The sequence below is a fragment of the Hypanus sabinus genome, chromosome 1 (assembly GCF_030144855.1).
Source record: "Hypanus sabinus isolate sHypSab1 chromosome 1, sHypSab1.hap1, whole genome shotgun sequence".
Lineage (NCBI taxonomy): Eukaryota > Metazoa > Chordata > Chondrichthyes > Myliobatiformes > Dasyatidae > Hypanus > Hypanus sabinus.
The window spans coordinates 51,219,371-51,243,897 of NC_082706.1; the positions used below are offsets into that span (position 1 = coordinate 51,219,371).

General features: G+C 40.4%; 1 protein-coding gene across 1 annotated transcript in view; it reads right to left on the reverse strand.

Annotated features, from left to right (window-relative positions):
* Positions 1-9,780: 9,780 nt before the first annotated feature.
* Positions 9,781-24,527, reverse strand: part of LOC132400466 (uncharacterized) — a 34,632-nt gene continuing 19,885 nt past the window's right edge. Inside the window, exons 2-4 of the mRNA XM_059981491.1 lie at positions 19,677-19,943; positions 19,120-19,266; positions 9,781-11,502 (exon numbers count right to left, since the gene is read on the reverse strand). Coding sequence (XP_059837474.1) covers positions 11,234-11,502; positions 19,120-19,266; positions 19,677-19,943 — 683 coding nt within the window. The 3' untranslated portion in view covers positions 9,781-11,233. The remainder of the gene's footprint in view (positions 11,503-19,119; positions 19,267-19,676; positions 19,944-24,527) is intronic.

The following is a 24,527-nucleotide window of genomic DNA, read 5'->3' on the forward strand; positions in this document are numbered from 1 at the left end:
CAGCATGGCTTTGTGTGTGGCATTTCATGCCTTACCAACTTGATTGAGAATTTTAACAAGATGATGAGAGAGATTGATGATGCTAGGGCAGTGGATGTTGTCTACATGGATTTTAGTAAGGCGTTTGACAAAGTCCCTCATGGGAGACTAATCCAGAAGATTAAGATGCATGGGATCTGGCACGAATTGTCTGTTTGGATTCAGAACTGACTTGCACATAGAAGATAGAGGGTGGTGGTTAAAGGGACTTATTCAAGCTGGAGTTCTGTAATTAGTGGTGTCCCACAGAGATCTGTGCTGGGACCTCTGCTTTTTGATATGCATGTAAATGACCTGGATGAACATGTAGTTGGGAGGGTTAGTAAGTTTGTGGAGTGTAAAGACCGACAGAGAATACAGCACAATATTGATCAGTTGCAGATATGGCCAGAGGAATGGCAGATGGCATTTAACCCAGATAAATGTGAGGTGTTGCACCTTGGTAGGGCAAATGCAAGGAGACAGTATCCTGTAAAGGCAAGATCATTAACAGTGTTGCTGAGCAAAGAGATGTTGGAAACCACATTCATAGCTCCTTGAAATTGGCTACATAGTTCAAAATGTGGTTAAGAAAGCTAATGGAATGCTTGCATTTATTAGTCGAGGCATTGAGTTCAAAAGTTAAGAGGTTATGTTGCAACATTATATACTCTGGATAGGCCACATCTGGAATATTACGTACAGTTTTGGTAACGTCAGTATAGGAAGGATGTTGAGGCTTTGTAGAGGGTGCAGATGATGTTTACCAGGATGTGGCCTACATGAGAGGCCATGTGCTATCATGAGAAGCTGGATAAACTTTGATTGTTTTCTCTGGAACACTGGCAGCTGAGGGAAAATCGGACAGAGGTTTATAAAATTATGAAAAGCATAGATCGAGTGGACAGAGGGTTGAAATGTCTATTACCAGAGGGCATACATAGAAGGCGAGAGGTGTAGATCCAGGGAATATGTGAGGGGTAAGTTTTTTAGTGAGAGTGGTGTGGGTGCCTGGAATGTGCTGCCCGTTATAATGGTACGAGTAGAGATTTCCTGGTGGTGGCTGATGGAGCAGCAGCAATCTCCCGTTGCTCCAACTCTAATTATCTTACTATTTCCAACCTGTCTCAAAACTTCCTTTTTAAGTGTGATATTTTTTCATTATGGCTACATCAAGGGGTGCAGAGGTACTAAAAAGAATGATTCCCCTGCTTCTTTGGATTCTATTATGGATTTGCTGCAAAGTCATACACGAGAAGCCTCTGAGAAGTTTCAACAATTCAGCTCTGAATTTAAACAAACAGATGGTAAATTGGATTCTATTCAGCAAACTCTTAACGAACACGATAAACATACAAAAAATAATGAAGCAATGTTGTCTCTGGAAACAGAAGTGGATGAATTGCAAAAGCTTTGTGAAAAGCAATCGAAGTCCAATGAAAAGCTACAACAGAAGATTATCAACATAGAAAATAGAAGAAGAAGGATCAATCTAGAGGTTCTGGGTCTCAGAGAATTAATCAAAGGTAATCATCCTATGGAATTGTTTGCAAACTTTCTGCAAGAATTATTTCCAGAACTTTGGCATCTTTGTCTATGATTGATCGAGCTCACAGGTCCCCCATGTTTAGATCTCCTAACAAAGATAGACCAAGACCTGTAATAATTTGTTTTCATGAATTTAAAACAAAGGAACCGTTTATACATGAATCTCGTCAAAGAGACATGATTGATTATCGTGGCAGTAAGATTGGAATTGTTGAAGATTACCCGCCTGAGGTTATGCAGGAACGTGGTAAGTTCAAAGAAGTTATGTCTGAGTTTTTTAACAAGGGTTTTAAACTCTCCCTTCACTATCCAGCTCCTCTCAGAATCACACTTAAAAATTGTTCTTTCGAATGGTTTCATTTGACTGCTGAAGCGCAAAGGTTTTTAAAATCCGAAGGCTAGCCACTTAGTTTGACCTCACGTGAAAACACAAGATTAAATTAGAAACTTTTAATTCACAAAACCTATTGAAGGGTCATGATTCATTATAGGGTGGAATATTAAGATTCTCGAAGATGATTTACTTGAGGTTATGCAGGAATGTGCTGTTTAAACAACCTTTGTTGGAATTTTTCTATCAAGTGTTAACCCATTCCTTGGCTACCTAGTTTAACTGAGAATCTCATTAAAGATGAACTCTTCGATTAGTTTTGTTTGAATGCTGTAGTGCAAGGATTTTTTAAAATTTGAAAGCTAACTGCTTAGCCTGTTTTTTTCATGAAGATATAAAATTAAATGTTTAACGTCTTTCTGTATGAAAAATGATATCTTTTACTTTTGGTATACCTTTGTAACTAATTTCCTTTTGTATTTTTTAATACTGTATTTTTGATATATGATAATTGAATTTCTTGTCTGGATATTGTTTAGTCTAGCTTGGAATATAAACAACCTGAAACTAATTGGAGTGATCACCAGATTTTTTGGGGGGTTGTCCATAGTTGTAGATGTCAGCTTTCTCTTGGTCGATTTTATTTCTTTGGGAGGTGGGCGAGGGGATTTTTTTTTCCCTCAGCTGTTTTCAAATTTTTTTGGCCAACTTGTTGCTTGGTTACCATTTCTCAAGGTTTATGGATTGGATTTAACTTACATTTTAACCCTTTCTTTAAATTATTTTAAAAATTGACCAAGCTATTAATCTACTCAGTTTTAATGTGAAAGGGTTAAATCAACCTGTTTGCTTATATTAGGAAATTTAAGGTCCCTATTTTTTTTTACAAGAAACTCACATATGAAAATGTGATAATCTATGGGCTTATGGAATGGACTTTTTTCCATTTATCTTTTCAGGCCATATCTAGATGAGTTGCAATACATATAGATAATACACTTTCCTTTGTCCAAAATAAAGTACTGTCTGATACTAATGGATGTTTTGTTATAGTTTCAGGGAAACTAGATAATAAATTAATAGCATTTGCCAATGTGTATGTCCCTAATGTAGATGATCCAGGATTCTTTGAGTTTTTTTTTCATTTCTACCAGAACTGAGTCTTTATTCTTTGGTGATGGGAGGAGATTTTAACTGCTGGCTAGACCCAATTTTAGACTGATAATCTTCTAAACCAGCATCTCCTAATACATCAGCTTTGTTTATTCAATCTTTTTTATTGAAATGTGGTACTGTTGATATTTGGCGTTTCTTAAATCCTTTAGATAGAGAGTACTCGTTTTTTTACCATGTTCATCATACACATTCCAGGATTGATTTTTTTTTATTGATAATCAAATGCTTTCATCAGTTTGCTCCTGTGAATATAAAGAGATTGCTGTTTCAGATCACGCTCCTGTATTTCTATCTTTAAATCTCCCTGGTCTTCTTCAAACAAATAGAATTTGGTGTTTTAATACAACTTTGTTATCTGATATGGAATTTTTATAATTTCTAGAGTGACATATTATTTTGTTTTTTGAAGAGAATAAAAAGGAAGAGACTTCTAATCTTATTGTATGGGATACAAAATTATTTCTTATACTGCAAGTGTTAAGAATAAAGCTAATAAAGAAAGATTTGAATTAGCCTATCAATTGAAACAATTAGATCAAAAATATGCTATAGCTCCAGATCCTGTTTTATATAAAAGACATGCTGAAGTTAAAACTAAATATCCAATAGAAACTCAGCTTCTTAAAGATAAAACTCAATTTTAAATTCATGGAGATAAATTAGGCAAAGTATTGGCCATCCAACTAAAAACTTCTGTAGTTAAACGACAAATTAAAGAAATTTGCAAAACTAATGGTGATAGGACAATAGGACAACTGATCACTCTGAAATAAATGATACCTTTAGAGAATTCTATTCTAAACTTTATAGTTCTGATTCCCCTAAAGATAATACTGTAATGAATAATTTTCTAGATCAATTAAATATTCCTGCACTTTCTGCAGATAATTATAAACAGATGGATCAACTCATTTCTTATGAGGAAATTGCCAAGGCTATACATTCATTACACTCGTGGTAGGCTTTGGGTCCAGATAGATTTTCTGGAGAATTTTATAAGGTTTTTTCTTCATTAATTATACTGCAGTTACACTTAGTCTTTTTGGATTATTTCAAATTGGTAGCTTGCCTCAAACTTTCTATGAAGCCTCTATTTCGCTTATCCTAAAGAAGAACAAGGATCCAGCTGAATGCTCTTCATATAGGCCAATTTCATTACTCAATGCTGATACTAAAATCCTTTCTAAACTTCTGGCTTGTAGGATTGAAAATATTCTACCTTCTATTGTAAGCCCTTTGCTCTTGATCTAGATTTAGAACCTCTTGCCATTGCTTTTTGAGAATCTAATGATATCTGTGGTATTTTAAGGAGAGGTATTACTCACAAAATCTCTCTTTACACAGATAATATATTGCTGTTTATCTCTAATGCTGAGACCTTGTATTCATGCGTAGTTTTTTTACTCTCCCGTTTTAGCCAGTTTTCAGGATATAAACTGAACCTACATAAGAGTGAATTATTTCCTTTAAATAATTTGGTATCAAGTAATACTAATCTCCCTTTTAAAGTTGTAAGCAATCAAATTATTTATTTGGGTGTTACAGTCACTAAGAATTACAAACACCTGTTTAAAGAAAACTTTCTTACTTTATTGAAACATGTAAAAAGAATATCATTAATTTGATCACCTCTTTCAATATCGCTGACTGGATGAATTAATTCTATTAAAATGAATATTCTACCTACATTTATATATCTTTTTTCAGGCTTTACTTGCTTTTATTCCAGAAACCTTTTCTGATACTCTTGATTCTATTTTATCCTCTTATAAATGGAAAAATAAACGTCCTCATTTAAATAAAGTTCATCTTCAAAAATCTAAAAAGTCTGAAGGTTTAGCCTTCCTAATTTTAGGTTTTATTACTGGGCAGTTAATATACGATATCTTACATTTTGACTATATTATAGTAATCATGTAGAATGTCTGGTACGGGTCTCTTTAGAAGCTAACTATTAACACATTTTCTATTATTTCTCTTCTTGGATCCTCACTTCCTTTGTAAGTAAATTTAATATCTATAGGGAGAAACACTGTCAACGTTTCAGACCGAGACCCTTTGTCAGGACTAACAGGACTAAGAGTTAGTCCTGACGAAATGTCTCAGCCCGAAATGTCAACAGCACTTCTCCCTATAGATGCTGCCTGGCCTGCTGTGCTCCACCAGCATTTTGTGTGTGTTGCCTGAATTTCCAGCATCTGCAGATTTCCTCATGTTTGCTGTTGATAATCTAGTAAACATACTCTGAGGATTTGGATACGATTTAGAAAACACTTTGGTTCATTGAGATTTTCCCTTTTAAGTCCTATTTATTCTAATTTTTTTTAAACCCTCCATGACTGATTTAGTTTTTAAGGAATGGGACAGGTTGGGAATTAAATGTTTTTGGGATCTTTTTGCTGGAGGAAACCTTTTTTTCATTTGAGCTATTTTTTGCTAAATATTGCTTACCCAAAACTCACTTTTTTAGATATTTACAAATCAGAGACTTTTTAAGATCTCAATTATGTAGATTTCCTATAAGCTCAGATAAGAACTTACTAGATGTGATTTTTAGTTTGACACCTTTCATAATGATTCAATATCTAATATTTATGGTATGTTACTGGAGACGAGGAATGTTCCTTCTGACAAAATTATGAATCTATGGGAATAAGATTTAAAGAGGAAATATCTGAGGAAACTTGGAATTAAATTTTTAAACTGGTTAATTCTTGATCGCTCTATGCTCATCATTCCCTCATACAATTTAAAGTGGTAAGTAGAGCTCATATGACTAAGGATAAGCTATCCTGTTTTTATTCAGATATATTTCCCTACTGTGACAGATGTGATAATGAAGAAGCTTCATTAATTCATATGTTTTGGACTTGTCCGAATCTTGAAAAATATTGGAAGGAAGTTTTCAAACTTTTTCCTTACTTTTAAAGTCAATTTTAAGTCTAACCCTTTGACATCCCTTTTTGGTATTGTTGCAGGACAAGATATTAAGCTGAAGGCATCTGATTTACATATTTTGGCCGTTAGCTCTCTTATAGCTAGCAGGATGTTTTGTTTAAATGGAAAGATGTTTTTCCTCCTCCTCATGCTCAATGGTTATGCAATGTTATGTCATGTTTAGATTTAGAGAAGATTCGTTGTTCTATTTCTGAATCTTGTCAAGACATTCAAACAGTGTAGGGACCTTTACTGAATTATTTTCAAAACCTCCAATTCATTGTTTAAACTCAGATGTTGGCTATTATTAATTTTTATTATATGAGAAGGTATTTTACCTTCTTTTCTCCTTAATGAACAGCTTCAGTCTTGGTAGGGGTTAGATTCTTTTTTTTGTAATAAATTAGTATAGTTCAATATAACTATTGATTAACTTACATGAATATGAGGTAATGTGATTGTTATTATGAATAGATATAATGTAATTAGTAGGTTTTAAAAAAATCTTTTTGACCTTTTATATACACTTTATTGTACTCTGTATTCTTCTCTGTAGAAACTAATAAAAATATCAGAAAGAAATAATGGTACAAGTAAATTCATTTGAGGCTTTAAGTAAAGTATTCATTAAGTACCCCTGCTATTTCCTCTGGTTTCATACACACTTTCCCACTTGATAAGTCCTATTTTTTCACATTTTATCCTCTTGCTCTTCACATACTTGTAGAATGCCTTGGGGTTTTCCTTAATCCTGCCCACCAAGGCCTTCTCATGGCTCCTTCTGGCTCTCCTAATTTCCTTCATAAGCTCCTTCCTGTTAGCCTTACAATCTTCTAGATCTCTAACACTACCTAACTCTCTGAACCTTTTGTAAGCTTTTCTTTTTGACCAGATTTATTACAGCCTTTGTTACACCATAGTTCCTGTATCCTACCATAACTTCTCTCTCATTGGAACGTACCTGTGCAGATCTCCACACAAATATCCCCTGAACATTTGCCACATTTCTTCCATACATTTCCCTGAGAACATCTGTTCCCAATTTAAGCTTCCAAGTTCTTGTCTGATAGCCTCATAATTCCCCTTGCTCCAATTAAATGCTTTTCTGACTTGTCTGTTCCTATCTCTCTCCAATGCCATTGTAAAGGAGATAGAATTATCACTATCTCCAAAATGCTCTCCCACTGTGAAATCTGACACTTGACAAGGTTCATTTCCCAATAACAGATCCTCTTGTTTTTGTAAGCTTTTCTTTTTGACTAGATTTATTACAGCCTTTGTTACACCATAGTTCCTGTATCCTAACATAACTTCTCTCTCATTGGAACGTACCTGTGCAGATCTCCTCTTGTAGGCTTATCTACATATTGTGTAAAGCAACCTTCCTGAACACACCTAACAAACTCCACCCCATCTAAACCTCTTGCTCTAGGGAGATGCCAATTGATATTTTGGAAATTAAAATTTCCCATCATGACAGCTCATCTCAAAGTGAACACTGATTTCTACAAAGCAATATGAATTAATTACAATATAAAATTTTAAATAAATAAAATAATTAAATAAAATTTAAACGCCTTTGATAAAGTCCCACATAGGAGATTAGTGGGCAAAATTAGGGCACATGATATTGGGGGCAGAGTATTGACATGGATTGAAAATTGACTGACTGACAGGAAACAAAGAGTAGTGATTAATGGGTCCCTTTCGGAATGGCAGTCTGTGACCAGTGGGGTACCGCAAGGTTCGGTGCTGGGACCGCAGCTGGTTACAATATACATTAATGATTTAGATGAAGGGATTAAAAGTAACATTAGCAAATTTGCCGATGACACAAAGCTGGGTGGCAGTGTGAAATGTCAGAAGGATGGTATGGGAATGCAGGGCGACTTGGATAGGCTAGGTGAGTGGGCGAATGTATGGCAGATACAGTTTATTGCGGATCAATGTGAGGTTATCCACTTCGGTGGCAAGAACAGGAAGGCAGATTACTATCTGAATGGTGTCAAGTTAGGAAAAGGGGAAGTACAATGAGATCTAGGTGTTCTTGTACATCAGTCAATGAAAGCAAGCATGCAGGTACATCATGAAGAAAGCTAATGGCATGCTGGCCTTTATAACAAGAGGAATTGAGTATAGGAGTGAAGAGGTCCTTCTGCAGCTGTACAGGGCCCTGGTGAGACCCCACCTGGAGTATTGTGTGCAGTTTTGGTCTCCAAATTTGAGGAAGGACATTCTTGCTATTGAGGGAGTAGGTTCACGAGGTTAATTCTTGGAATGGCGGGACTGTCATATGTTGAAAGATTGGAGCGACTGGGCTTGTATACACTGGAATTTAGAAGAATGAGAGGGGATCTGATTGAAACATATAAGATTATTAAGGGATTGGACATGCTGGAAGCAGGAAGCATGTTTCCGCTGATGGGTGAGTCCAGAACTAGAGGCCGCAGTTTAAGAATAAGGGGTAGGCCATTTAGAACAGAGATGTGGAAATTTTTTTTCACCCAGAGAGTGGTGGATATGTGGAATGCTCTGCCCATGAAGGCAGTGGAGGCCAAGTCTCTGGATGCTTTCAAGAGAGAGTTAGAGCTCTTATAGATAGCAGGGTCAAGGGATATGGGGAGTGGGCAGGAACGGGGTACTGAATGTGTATGATCAGCCATGATCACAGTGATGATCAATGTGGTGCTGGCTAGAAGGGCCAAATGGCCTACTCCTGCACCTACTGTCTATTGTCTATAAAATACAAAATTATTCATTGCATCAGTATTCCCCCCTTTTAATATCAAATACCAAATTATCACTGATGCAGCCAATTGGCTTTAGAAGTCACATAATTAGTTAAAGTGTTCTTGCTACATAGAAAAGTCATGGGGTTTCAAATGATTGTAGTAAAAATACATCTGGATCTGGAATATTGAACTGCTTGTGAGTCAGTATCCTGGCAAAAACCTGACCATGAAGACATAAGAACACTGCAAGTAACTCTGTGAAAAGGATGTTGATAAACACATCATAAGATGAATACAAGAAAAGGAAAGAATATGATACAGCTGAAAATCTATCTAGAGCAGGCTATCTTCAAAAACTGAGTGACTGGACAAAAAGGGACTAGTGAGTGAGGCCTCCAAGAGACCTATGCCAACTCTGGAGGAGTTACAAGCTTCACTGGCTGAGATGGGAGAACCTGTTGCCCAGGTGTTTCACCAGTCGCAGCTTTTGGGAGAATGGCAAAGAGAAAGCCACTGTTGAAAGAAACTCGCATGAAATCTTGACTAGAGTTTGCCAGAAGGCATGTGGGAGACAGTGAAGTGAGTTGGAAGAAGGTTCTATGGTCTAACGAACCCAAAATTGAGTTTTATGGCTATTAGACTGAATGCTATGTTTGTTGTAAGCCAAACACTGCTCATCAACAAAAACACACCATCTGTACCGTGAAGCTTGGTGGTAGCTGCACCACGCTGTGGGGTTGCGTCACTGCAGCAGACTCTGGAAGGCTTGTGAAGGTTGAGGGTAAAATGAATGTAGCAAAATACAGGGAAATCCTGCAGCAAAACCTGATGCAAGAGAACTGTGACTTGGAAGACTTGTTTTCCAGCAAGACAATGACCCTGAGCGTAAAACAAAAACTACACAGAAATGGCTTAAAAACAACAAAATGAATGTCCTGGAGTGACAAATTAAAAATATCAAAGTCAAAGATTTAACTCGCTGCACCCAATGCCAGACTTGTAGGGTCAGCTAGACTTCTGGGCTTGTAATTTATTTTATTGTGTAAGAGACAAAGATAAACAAACAGTTGTATTTTCTCATAAAAATAAATACAGAAGCTTTCACTGACAAAATATTTCATTTAGATTGTGAAGCAATTCATCTAATCAAAACACTCGTACCTATTTAGCAACAATAAGATACCATAATATACCATAAAATATTGTTGAAGAAATGGATGCATTCTTCTGGAAAGAAAGTTAGAAATCCAGTTGCAATCAGAATCAGAAACATCTCAGCTGAACTCAGATACTATCTTCACCCTTCTGAAATGAACACTGTCCTGGGGTGTGAGAACAAGGAGATGATGCACACTTCCCCACTCCCACTGGATCCTGAGCTCAGTGACACCGGTACCAATGGAGATTAACAAGGTCACAGAGAAGTGAATGGAACCCTGGGGTCCTGTCCAGTGGAACAAAGTGGGAAGTGGGGGGGGGGGGTTATGCTGGGGAGATCACACACAGTGCAGGAGACAATGCATTAAAGTTTACAAGGATTGGTCAACACAGACCAGGTTGGGAACAGCAAGGCTGAAGGTTGTACTAGGGGAGGTTCTCATTGTTATATCTGGAGAAGATGCTTCCACTTGTGCCTGGAACTGGACACAGGGTCATTCATACAGGACAGACACTGAGAAATTAGACAGAACTCATGGGAAACCTTTGCCCAGAGAAAGGAGAGAAGCTGGAATTCCCTCCCACTGGGAGAAGGTTGATAATCAGACAGTAGGGAAAGGATAAGAAGGATACACTGAGGGCTGAGACCAGTGTGGACCAGCATAGACCAGTGTGGACAATTCCCTACATAAACACTCTCCATGAAACACTGTCTGAAGCAGGATGTGGGACTGTGCCACTGAAGATGCAGGTAAATGAGCAGCTGGAGAATATCTGGGTCCAGGGGATTTGCTCCATCAGCTCCCAACCCCCATCCCTGTACAGTGGCTGCAGCATGTGTTTGTAGAACTAGACACTGAGTGTGGGAGTAATGTTGTCTGGTCTGACACTGGGGACTTCAACCTTCAACCAGTGAGGTTCGGCAGGTAACATTTCTGTGATTCATTTCTCAATTTGCAACTGGGAAAATAAATAAAGAGTGTAGCAACAAAAAGAGCAGGAAACTTAAAGTGATTAACGCCATGGACGTGGAGTAACCTATGGACCAGAACAGGTGTGATCAGCACTTGAACTTTCCAAAGGACATCACTGAACCAATCAGTACTTCCATGGTCACTGTTAGACCAATGAGATGGAGGATGGCTGGGCTACCCACAATGCCATAGGATAGAGAGGTACCAGGTCAAATGACCAACCCATGCTAATTTGCAGCAACTCCCCAAGGATTCTTCAACATCACACCCTCCCCCCAAACCCGCAACTCTGTCACCCAGAGGGACAAGGACAGTGAGGGATAATGGAATCATTATCATCTACACATCACACTCAGGGATCAGTAAATGCTATAAGTGTTACTTTGAAACCTTTCTTCACTTTTACACCTGATGCTCTGTTTGACTTTCTCCATCGCTGCCTTGTTACTGGGACCATCCAGAATATTATCAGGTGAATTCCTGCGTTGTTGCCAGAGAATTCGCACAACCACAGTGATAGCGTCAAACATTCCCTGGTGAGCAACTTCCACTGGCTTCTTCTGTTTATCCAAAGACTTCTCCAGGAGGATCACAGCACAGATCTCATCTCTGCTCCTCTTTCGATTGCCTGATGTACAAATAAATCATATTTAACTGGTTTGACCTTGACAATTAACTTTTCCACCACCCCACCACATTCCCATGAAAACATAATGCCACAGCAGGAGACTAACCTGGCAGTCCGCTCTCTCCTCCACTGCTCCACACTACATACTCTGCAGATCTCCAACCTCCATCTACTTCAACCCAGGAATCAGACTGTTCTGCTCAGGAACAATCTTCCTTGGAGTGCTCCCAATGTGATCTCCACGGGGCCCTTGAAAGCTACAGATAGACATTCTCACCCTGGTATTTCATACCCTGTGCACTAAGAGTCATCATTGAGTCTCCCTTTTTCAATCTTTTTATTATTATTATTATTATTATTATTATTATTATTATTATTATTATTATTATTATTATTATTATTATTATTATTATTATTATTATTATTATTATTATTATTATTATTATTAATATCAACATAATAAGATTAATACATAGATAATGGGATTACAAACATACAAATTTAAACTGAACATGAAAGGATACATAAGCAATAGTTACAATATAAATGAGTCTTCCCAAATCATGGACGATACAAGTAACATATAAACAAAGCAAACCTAGGTATATCATAATATATATTAAAAGAAACAGAAAAGAGAAAAAGAAAAAAAAAATATGCTAGAAAAACTAATCTAACAACCTAACAACTAATAAGGGAAAAAAAAACAAAAAAAGAAAAAAAGGAAAAAAAAACTGAAAAAAAGGGCTGTTTATAATATCTAACAAAAATACAAAATCATCAGTGTAGTCAACTCCGATCCTCTCAACATATGTAAAATCAAAACTGAAAAAACAAATAGGCTTGGAACAGGGTCACATTACTTCATATGAAAATATTTAATAAATGGTCTCCATATCTTTTCAAATTTAATAGAAGTATCAAATACAATACTTCTAATTTTTTCTAAATTTAGACATAACATAGTTTGAGAAAACCAATGAACTACAGTAGGATTAATTTCTTTCCAATTCAACAAAATAGATCTTCTAGCCATTAATGTAAGAAATGCAATAATTCAACAAGCAGAAGAGGATAAATGGACTGAGTCCATCATTGGTAAACCAAAAATTGCAGTAATAGGGTGAGAATGTAAATTAATGTTCAATACTGTGGAAATAATATCAAAAATGTATTTCCAATATTTTTTCAAAAGTGGACATGACCAAAACATATGAGTTAAAGATGCTATCTCAGAATGACATCTGTCACAAATAGGATTTATATAGGGAAAAAAATGAGCCAATTTATCCTTGGACATATGAGCCCTATGCACAACTTTAAACTGTATTAAGGAATGTTTAGCACATATAGATGATGAGTTAACTAATTGAAGAATTTTATCCCAATTCTCAATAGGGATAGTAAGGTTAAGTTCTCTTTCCCAATCATTTTTAATCTTATAGAAGGGCTCTGAACTTATCTTCATAATTATATTGTAGAGTTTTGATATTACCCCTTTCTGAGAAGGATTTAGTTCTAGCAAATTCTCCAAAATACCCGAAGACACAAGATTCGGAAAGGTAGGAAGTACAGTATTTAAGAAATTCCTAATCTGTAAATATCTAAAAAAATGAAATCTAGGCAAATTATATTTATTAGATAATTGTTCAAAAGACATAAAACAATTATCCAAAAATAAATCGGAAAATCGTAGTAATCCTTTAGTCTTCCAAGCTGAATAAGCTTGGTCTATAATAGAAGGATAAAAAAAGCAATTGGATACAATAGGAATATTTAAAACAAACTGAGTCAACCCAAAAAATTTCCGAAATTGAAAACATATATGTAAAGTATGTTTAACTATTGGATTGTCAATTCGTTTCTGCAATTTAGAAAGAGCAAAGGGAAGAGAAGACCCTAAAATAGAACCCAATGAAAATCCTTGTACAGATTTAACTTCCAGGTTCACCCAATGAGGGCTAAAAGATAAATCCCAATCCTTTAACCAACATATCAAATATCGGATATTGACTGCCCAATAGTAAAATCCAAAATTAGGCAATGCCAATCCACCTTCCTTCCTTGCCTTCTGTAAATATTTTTTACCTAATCTAGGATTTTTATTCAGCCATATATATGAGGAAATTTTTCAATCAACGTTAGCAAAAAAAGATTTCGGAATAAAAATTGGTACCGCTTGAAATATATATAAAAACTTGGGTAAAATAACCATCTTAATAGCATTAATCCGACCTATCAGAGATAAAGATACTGGTGACCATTTAGTAAACAAACATTTAATCTGATCGATTAGGGGTAAAAAATTAACCTTAAATAAGTCCTTATAATTTTTTGTGATTTTAATCCCTAAGTAAATAAAAGAGTCATTAACTAATTTAATGGTAAATTTCCATAAATTGGAACCTGTCTTTTTAAAGGAAACAATTCGCTCTTATTAAGATTTAATTTATACCCAAAAAAATTACTAAATTGAGCCAACAATGATATAACTGCAGGAATGGATTTCTCAGGATCAGAAATAAATAATAATAAATCATCTGCATGTAATGATAGCTTATGCATATCCGTCCCACGAGTAATGCCAAAAATGTTCGGTGATTCTCTGATAGCAATTGCCAAGGGTTCTAAAGTAATATCAAATAATAATGGACTAAGAGGACAGTCTTGCCTAGTACCCCGAAATAAATGAAAAAAGGGAGATCTTTGATTGTTAGTAAAAACCGAGGCTACTGGAGTAAGATATATCAGTTTAATCCAGGAAATGAATGTCGGACTAAAATTAAACTTCTCAAGCACAGTAAATAAGTATGGCCATTCAACTCTATCAAATGCTTTCTCCGCATCTAATGAAATGACACATTCTGAAGTGCTATGTGAAGGAGTATAAACAATATTCAATAATCTCCTAACATTGAAAAAAGAATAGTGATTTTTAGTAAAACCAGATCATTGAGCCTCCCAGCCTGACTACCTGCTGAACCCATGGTTTCCTTCATGAACAAATTCTCCCAGTTTCTCACCATTTGACATGTTTCTCTCTCCCCATTCCTCCTACATTCCCATGTGACATCATCACCTCCAACCCAAATCCTACATTTCTGCTGGGTTTTCATCCAGGAAACCTGGACACGTGGGCTGCAACATCATCTGGATCATTGCACGGTGACCAGGTCAGAGCCCTGGACTAATCTCTGTTTTATTCCACTTGGAACAGCTGACCAATCAGAAATCATCCAACTCTTCCCCATTTCCCACATCTCTGCTTCCCTAAGCAGCAGCACGTTACATGCTAACTTACAATCTGCAGGGACTGTTCCAGAACTGTGGAATACTTGAAAACCACTCCTGGATGTGTTGCTTCTGGAATTATGACTCCTACAAATTATTAAAGTTCAAGGCTTTTGGCTTTTGTCTGATCTCAGCTGTCCTCCAGATGCTCGTTTCAGTGATGCTGATCTCTCCCAAGTTCCTCACCATTATTGAATCCCGGTCCCAATTTTTCTGCTACATTTCTGTATTCCATGAAAAAGCATGCAAAATGTTTGTTTAATTCCCCAGCTATTATTAGACTGCATTGAACACAGGACAACATACAGGTCCTCAGCTCCTGAATCTTCCCTTCAAACTATATTGTCACGAGTGATCTCAACTTCAGTTCTGTGTTAGTTTCCCATACTCAATTCATCATTCTTTCAGAATTTTATCTGTCTCCACTGACCTCCTGTAAAGAGACATCCAAAGATTCACCTCAGTATGGGATGTCATTGCTAACCACCTCCCTTCCAAATGACTGGCTCCTAATTTTGTAACTATGTGCCCTCATTTGAGACTTTCAAATTAGTGAAAGCATCCCATCATCTATCCTTTCAAGCCTCTCAGGACATTATGCCTGAATAAGGACACCCCTCATTCTCCTTTAACTCCAATAAATACAGATCCCAAATGCCCAGGACTTCTCTTTGCAACTGTTCAACACCTCTGCATCCTTAAACTCCAGCACATTTGCAATACAGTCCAGAATGCAATCTTCCTCTTCACCTGCTTACTGGACCTGTTAACAGACATTTTGTATTTTTACATTGGAACGGCCAGATTGTTCTGATCTTCGCTCATTTGCAGTCTGACTCCATTCATGCAACAATCTGCCTTAGATTGTGTGTTAGAAACATAGAGGCATAGAAAATCGAGAGAACAATACACACCCTTCGGCCCAAAAAGTTGTACCAAACATATCCCAACTTTAGAAATGACTAGGGTAACCCTCAGCCCTCTATTTTTCTAAGCCTAATGTACCTATCCAAAAGTCTCTTAAAAGACCCTATTGTTTCTGTCCCCACCACCACCACCCACTCCCATTCCATGCACTCACCTCTCTCTGCATAAAAAACTTACCCCTGACATCTCCTCCGTACCTAATCCCAAGCACCTTAAACCTGGACCCTCTTGTAGCAGCCATTTTAGCCCTAGGAAAAAGCCCCTGACTATCCACACGATCAATGCCTCTCATCATCTTATACACCTCTGTCAGGTTACCTCTCATCTTCCATCGCTCTAAAAAGGCCGAGTTCACGCTACCTGTTTTCATAAGGCATGCTCCCCAATTCAGGCAATATCCTTGTAAATCTCCTCTGCACCCTTTCTATGGTTTCCACATCCTTCCTGTAGTGCGGCAACCAGAACTGAGCACAGTACTCCAAGTGGGGTCTGACCAGGGTCCTATATAGCTCCAACATTACCTCTCGGCTCCTAAATTCAATTCCATGATTGATGAAGACCAATGCACCGTATGTCTTCTTAACCACAGAGTCAACCTGCATAGCAGCTTTGAGTGTCCTACGGACTTGGACTCCAAGATCCCTCTGACCCTCCACACTGCCAAGAATCTTACCATTAATACTATATTCTGCCATCATACTTGACCTACCAAAATGAACCACTTCACACTTATCTGGGTTGAACTCCATCTGCCACTTCTCAGCCCAGTTTTGCATCCTATCAATGTCTCACTCCACTCTATCCACAGTATACATGAAGTACCTCCAGTTAGATACACACTTTCCAACTGTCACACTTGATAGGTCCTATTCATTCATGTCTTATCCTCTTGCTCATCACATACTTGTCGAATGCCTTGTGGTTTTCCTTAATCCTGCCTGCCAAGGCCTTCTCATGACCCCTTCTGACTCTCCTAATTTCCTTCTTAAGCTCCTTCCTATTAGCCTTATAATCTTCTAGATCTCTAACATTACCTAGCTCTCTGAACCTTATATAAGCTTTTCTTTTCTTCTTGACTAGATATACTACAGCCTTTGTACACCACGGTTCCTGTACCCTACCATAACTTCCCTGTCTCATTAGAACGTACCTATGCAGATCTCCACACAAATATCCCCTGAATTTTTGCCATATTTCTTCCATACCTTTCCCTGGGAACATCTGTTCCCAATTTAAGTTTCCAAGTTCCTGTCTGATAGCCTCATAATTCCCCTTACTCCAATTAAACACTTTACTAACTTGTCTGTTCCTATCTCTCTCCAATGCTATTGTAAAGGAGAAAAAAATTACGATCACTACTTCCTAAATGCTCTCCCACTGAGAGATCAGACACCTTATCAGGTTAATTTCTCAATACCAAATCAAGTACAGATTCTCCTCTTGTAGGCTTATCTACATACTGTGTCAAGAAACCTTCCTGAACACAAACTCCACCCCATCTAAACCCCTTGCTCTATGGAGATGCCAATCGATATTTGGGAAATTAAAATCTCCCATCATGACAACTCTGTTATTATTATACCTTTCCAGGATATGTTTCCCTATCTGCTCCTCGATATTTCTGTTACTATTGGGCAGCCTACAAAAAACACCTAGTAGAGTTATTGACCCTTTCCTGTTCCTAACCTCCAACCACAGAGACTCCATAGACAATCCCTCCATGACGTCCACCTTTTCTGCAGCCATGACACTATCTCTGATCAACAGTGCCACGCCCCCACCTCTTTTACCTCCTTCCCTGACTTTCTTAAACATCTAAAACCCGGCACTTGAAATAACCATTCCTGTCCCTGAGCCATCCAAGTTTCTGTAATGGCCACCACATCATAGCTCTAAGTACTGATCCATGCTCTAAACTCATCCAGTTTGTTCACAACACTCTTTGCATTAAAAAAGACACATCTAAAATGGTCGGTCTGAGTGCATCCCTTCTCTATCACCTGCCTATCCCTCCTCACACACTGTCTCCAAGATTTCTCTATTTGTGAGCCAACTGTCTCTTCCCTAGTCTCTTCAGTTTGGTTCCCACCCCCCGACAATTCTAGTTTAAACTTTCCCCAGTAGCCTTAGCAACCCCCCCGGCAGGATATTGGTCACCCTGGGATTCAAGTGCAATCCGTCCTTTTTGTACAGGTCACACCCGCCCCAAAAGAAGTCCCAATGATCTAGAAATCTGAATCTCTGCCTCCTGCTCCAATCTCTCAGCCACGCATTTATCCTCCACCTCATTCTATTCCTACTCTCACTGTCGCGTGGCACAGGCAGTAATCCCGAGATTACTACCTTTGCGGTCCTGCTTCTCAACTTCCTTCCTAGTAGTCTGTTTTCAGGACCTCTTCCCTTTTCCTACCTATCTCACTGGTACCAATATGTACCACGACCTCTGGCTGTTCTCCCTCCCACTGCAGGATATCGTGGACACGATCTGAAACATCCCGGACCCTGGCACCTGGGAGGCAAACTATCATCCAAGTTTCTTTCTTGCATCCACAGAATCGCTTGTCTGATCCCATAACTATAGAGTCCCCTACCACTACTGCCATCCTCTTCCCTTCCCTACCCTTCTGAGCCACAGGGCTGGACTCTGTGCCAGAGGCACAGCCACTGCCACTTTCCCCAGGTAGGCTGTTCCCACCCCCCACCAACAGTAATCAAACAGGAGTACTTACTGTCAAGGGGTACAGCCACTTATTAAGAAAAGCACGGATAATGCAGGATTTCTAGGTTGGTGAACCTCACATATGTAAGTGTGAATGCTGTTTGAAAGGAATCCAATGACACACTACCCTAACACTGGGGACCAGATATGGACAGTCAGTATGGCTGTCACACTCAATGTTTCAGCAAATTTATGACCATTTTATTAGATACGCCTGCTTGTTGATGTAAATATCTAATCAGCCTATCATGTGGCAGCTACTTCATGCAGAAGTTTTTGTTGTTGTTTAGACCATATATCAGAATGGGGAAGAAATGTGACCCAAGTGACTTTGACCATGGAATGATTGTTGGTGCCAGATGAGGTGGTTTGAGTATCTCAGAAACTCATGTGACTGTACCCCAGTAAAGGTCCTTCCAGTTGCACCCAGGATTGTCTGACCCGGAGTATCAGTTCCATAACTCACAGTAGTGTTGCATCAGGGATAAACACTGGCCCAGGAGTCCTGGAATAACTCTTCTACCTGGAAACAATGGGACCTTCAGCCCAACCGAGAGAGCAGACAGTTCCTGAACAGAACAGGGTAATCCCAACACTGCACTGGGAATGTTCCTTTGTTCGCTATTGTTACTAAAGAGACAGAGACACTGAAATCTCCAGCGGCTCGAATGAAATCCTACCTTCAATCCACTGCAGAGCGTTGCGGAGATCCTCAGTTTCACGGGTCGCTTTGTAGACAAAGAGAACAAGTGGAGCCCCTGGTTCTTCAGTAATGTTCAGTTTTTTCACAATATCGGTGTGGATTTGCCCCTGACCGTAACACTCCACTGGTACAAAACACAACATTTCCACTGTCACCTTCTTTCATATCCACAGCTCCCCCATCACAATCCCCTCCACCCTGAGCGGACCCTGTTCAGTTCCTCCTGTGTCTCTCCGTTCAGAAAATAAAACAGCCGTGTACTCTACCCGTCTAAAGTTCCCACAACCTCATCAGCACAGATCTCTTCTGTCTCAGTTCCCTTTCCCCGCAATTCCTCCCCCGATCGTCCAGGGAGAGAACTCCCGCGATTCGCACCCTCTGCCAGAATTCTCCACCCAACTCCGTATAAAACGACACCCTCCCCTTCGATTGGGACTCTCGCACTCCACATCTCCCCCGTTCTGAAAACACAAACTGTGAGATGTTTCACTAAGGACACCCTCTGATACACCAACTTCCAAAGCCGTGCCTCACCTTGGCAAGGGAGCGTCCTATAAGACCTGTTAAATCTACCGGACAGAACGGACCGAACTCGATTCTTACACCAACACCAGAGGCACAGTATGATCAAAAAAATGATTCCTAAAATCAAGACGACCCACAACCAGGACCACGAGAGGTCTCGGTCGCGGGAAGCAGGCGATTCGCTCGGCTCCATCCGCACAACTTTCATGTGACTGAGCTGCTGCGGGAACAAACCCAGGCGCTCCTCCAGTACTGCGGCTCCATTGGGTCGTTCGCCTGCCACTCAGGCGTGAGCAGCCAATGGCGTCTTGAAAAATTATGTTCTGAAATGAGATTTGAAATAGGAGCGGGGAGGAAGAGGGGGAAATGGAGAAAAGGGGAAAGTTGAGAGAGGGAAGGGGAACGGGAAACGGAAAGAGGAAGAGGGAGGGGTAGGAATGGAAGGGGTAGGGGAGGGGGAGATGGGAAAATAGAGGTGGATGGGATGGGGAAAGGGGAGAAGGGAGGAGTAAAGGGGAAGGGAGAGGGGAAGACGGAGAGGGTTGGAAAATATGGAGGGGGAGATGGGGGAATGGGGCAAAGGGAGGGGGAATGGGAGGGTGAGATTGGGAAAGGGAAGGAGAGGTGATGGTGAGAGGGCAATGGTGGTAGAGAGAGGAGAAATGGGGAAGAGGAGAAATGGGGAAGAGGAGGTGAATTGGTAAGGGAGGGAAGGCGGAAGAGGGAGGGGAATGAAAGGGTAGGGGAATGGGGAGTGGAATGAGGAAGGGAAGAACGGGTAGGTAAGGGGAGGGGTGGGAAGGGGCTAAGGTGAGAGGGGTAAGCAAAAAGTGGAGGAAGAGAGAGAAGGAAAATTGGGAGGGAAAATTGAGAAATGGAGAGGGGGAAGGGAGAGGGGGCAGGGAGAAAGTCAAGCAGGGGAGGGAAAATGGGGGTGAGAAGAACAGGGGCAGGGGGGTGAGGGGAATGGGGAGGGGAAGAGGGAGGGGAGAGTGGGAAATGGAGGAGGAGATGTGAGGAGAAGTGGGAAGTTTAGAGGGGAAGAAGGCGGGGAAGATTGGAAGATGGAGGGCTGATGCAGAGAGGTGTGAGATGTGGGAAGGGGATTGGGAGAAGGAGTGAGGGCTGGATATAGTAGGGTGAGGTATGTGAAAGAGGAAGGGAATGGAGCAAAGAGGGATGGGGATGAGTGGAAGTGGGGTAGGAGGTTGGGGTGGGGAGGGGAGTGGGAGGGATAAGGAGGAAATCGAGTGTAGGTCAGTGGGTGTGGGGAGAGAAGAGGGGAAAGAGGGAGCAAGAGGGTAAAGAGGGGTGTAGACATGGAGTGGAAAAAGGGGAAGCAGCTGGAGGGGCCAGCAGGATGTGAGAGGGAGTGATGCAAGAATGAGCTGGAGAAAATGGGAGATGGAGGGGAAGGGAGGAAGAGGATCCAGAGGGGAAAGTGTTGATGGGAGTTGTGGAAAAGGGAGAGGAGGAGTGGTGAGTTGGAGAGAGGGGAAGAGTGGGGAGTAGAGGTGAAGATGGACAGAGAGAGGGAAGAAAGAGAGAATTGAGAGGGAAGAAGGGTTGAAGCAGGGTGAGAAGGCAGGAAAAGAGGAGGAGGGTGAGACAGAGGAGGAATAGAGGCAGAACAGGGAGGATTTGAGAAAGGAGGGTAAGAGGAGGGAAGCAGAGTTGAAGGTGAGAAGGAGATAGGAGAGAATGGGAGAGAAGGCTGGAGGGGGTAGAGAGATGAGGGGGCAAGAGGGACAGAATGGGGTAGAAGTAGGGGAGAGAGGAGAGGAAAAGGGCTTTTGTTTGTTCAAGTTCCCTTTAAACAATTTTCCCTCAGACTGAATTTCCCAGGTTTCCAGTCACCAACTTTCCTCATTTAAACTGTGGGGGAGTTTGTGATTTATTGAAACTTTCCATCTATGTGATTCTTAAATTCTCATCTTTAAACCTCTCCCACACTGCAGCTCAGTGGACAGCATATTTATAGGCTTGGTGCACAATATTCCGGTTTATCAGCATTCCCAAAGAACAGGGCCAAAGGGAAAGGAGGCTGGTGTCCGCTGATAAAAGAAAGGATCAGAGCTGTGCTGAATGGAGATAAAGACACAGCAGACAGCAATCGGGGATCTGAAGCGAAGGAAATAATGAACATTGGGGAGAGAAGACACTGATGGGAGGGGTCCATAGACCCTCAAAGTGTGACCTCTCAATGAGCCCGAACATAAATCAGGAAAGTATGAAGGGCGTGTTTGAGGAGACACATTGTCCTGGGAGGATTTAATCCACATACTGACTGGACAAACCAGACACACCAGGGTGTTGTAGAGAAATGTGTGGCATGTGTCAGGGTCCTTAGAGCAGTTAAATCACAGAACCTACTTAACAGCAGCACACACACATGTTGACAGAACTCAGCAGATCAGACAGCAGCTATGGAAAAGTGTAAATAATCAGTGTTTCAGGCTGAGACCCTTCTTCAGGACTGAGAAGAAAGGGGGAAGATGTCAGAATAGAACAATGGGGGAGGGGAAGGAGGTTAGCTGGAAGGTGATAAGTGAAGCCAGGTCATAGAGAAAGATCAAGTGCTGGAGAAGATGGAATCTGATAGGAAGGAGAGTGACGAGAGAAGGAAAGGGAAGGAGGAGGGGATCCAGGCAGGTGAGAAGTGAATGGTCAGTGGGGAATAGAGAAAGGGGGGGGGGGGTGGGTGAAATTCATTCACTGGAAGGAGAAATCAATATGCACACCGTTAGGTTGGAGGGTACCCAGATGGAATATTAGGTGTTCTCCTCACCCTGGGGGTGGCCACTTCTTGCTACAAGAGGGGCGGGAATCGGAATTAAAATGTTTGGTCACAAGGAAGTCATGCTTGCTTGTGGTGGAAGGTGCAGAGGTGACTGAGAAAGCAGTCCCCCAATTTACAGCATGTCTCACCAATATAGAGAAGGCAGGTAGGGATGACCAGACACAATAGACAACCTCATCAGATTCCCAGGGGAAATGTTGCCTCACCCGGAAGGACTGTTAGGGGCCCTGAATAGAGATGAGGGAGGAGTGTATGGGCAGGGGTTACACTTTGACCACTTGCGGGGATATGCACCTGGAGGGATAGTAGGGATGGAGGAATGGACAAGTGAGTAGTAGAGGGAGTACCTCTGTGGAAAGTAGAGAGGGTAGAGGTAAAGATATCTTTTATGGTGGGATCCTTTTGGAGATTGCAGAAGCTGATAAGGACAATATGTTGGATGTGGAGGCTGATAGGGTGGTAGCTAAGGATAAGGACTCTGTCATTATTACAGTGGTGGGAAGATGGGGTGACTGTGGATGTATGGGAAACTGAGGAGATGAGGGTCAGGGAAGCATCAATAGTAGAGGGAGGGAAACCCTGTTCTTTGAAGAAGACAGATGGAAAACAATATCCTGGGAGCAGATGTGGAGGAGGTGAAGAAACTGAGAAAAGGGATAGCAATTTTACAGGAGAAAGGGTGGGAATAGGTATAGTGAAGATAACCATGGAAACCAGTAGGTTTATTAAAGATGTTGATTGACAGTTTGTTTCCAGTGTTGGAGACAGATCAAGAAAGGGAAGGGAGGTGTTAGTGAGATCCATTTCCGGGACCCACTTCATCAAGCACCTCCACACCAACCACCACAAGCCTGCCTTCCCACCACCTGGTTTCCCCTATCACCTACCAAATGGCCACTTCCCCCTCCCCCACCTTTTTATTCAGGCATCGTCCCCCTTCCATTCCTATCCCGAAGAAGATCTCAGCCTGAAACATTGACTGTTTATTCATTTCCATGACCTGCTGAGTTCCTCCAGCATTTAGTGTGTGTTACTTTGGATTTCAAGCATCTGCAGACTTTCTCATCTTTATGATTTCCTGCTCAACTGATGTGGTAGTAGGGAAGGACAAAGCTTGTTTTATATTTGGTTATGTGTAATGGGAGACGACTGAATAGAAACATGTGCTGAGGAATCCTGGGGAAGTAGTGACCGCAACACGGTACATTTCCAGTTCCGGCTGAGGAAGAAATCCTCAGGTCTAAGGCCAAGGTCTCTGATTCAAATAAGGACAATTATAATAGTAGGAAATTATCTAAGTTCAAAAAGCTAATGCATGAGCAATAGGAGATATTCAATCAACTGGTCTGTAACCATCAAGAGAAATGTATCCCAATTAGAACAAGGGATTCCAGCAGGAAGAGCGACCAACTATGGTCAACATTAAATTGCAAAGTTGACCGTACAGAGTGTGGAGGGTGACTGATAGATTAAAAGAACCAGCAGCAAACATAAACTAAAATGCTCAGGAGCAAAGGGAACATTGATTTTGAGAGGAATCTTGAATGGAACATGAAAATGAACAGTGGGAGGTTTGGTGAATAGAGAGATCAAGGTGGTGGCAAAGGAACCTTTTGTAGAATGAAGTTGATGGATTTACATCAGAATAAAATGAAATAACAGATACAGTAAATCAATTTTTTTGTGTTGGACTTCACTCTGCACTACACTGCAAATATAGCACAGATAATTCTGAATTCCAAATAACATGGAATATACTGCAATAATCCCAGTTACAGGAGAAAGAACATCTTCCCACTGGCATCAGGTTCTTGATCTTCACAAAAAATCTAATTCTACTTCATCTTCATAGGCATCCGTCGGTCCCGTGAGACCATGGTTTTGCACCTTGGAAAGTTTTTTCCAGTGTGCAGGCCTGAGCAGGGTTGTATGGGAGACCGGCAGTTGCCCAAGCTGCAAGCCTTCCCTTCCCACGCCACTGATGTTGTCCAAGGGAAGGGCACCAGTGTCATTGTAGAGCAATGTGTTGTTAAGTGCCTTGCTCAAGGACACAAAAACAC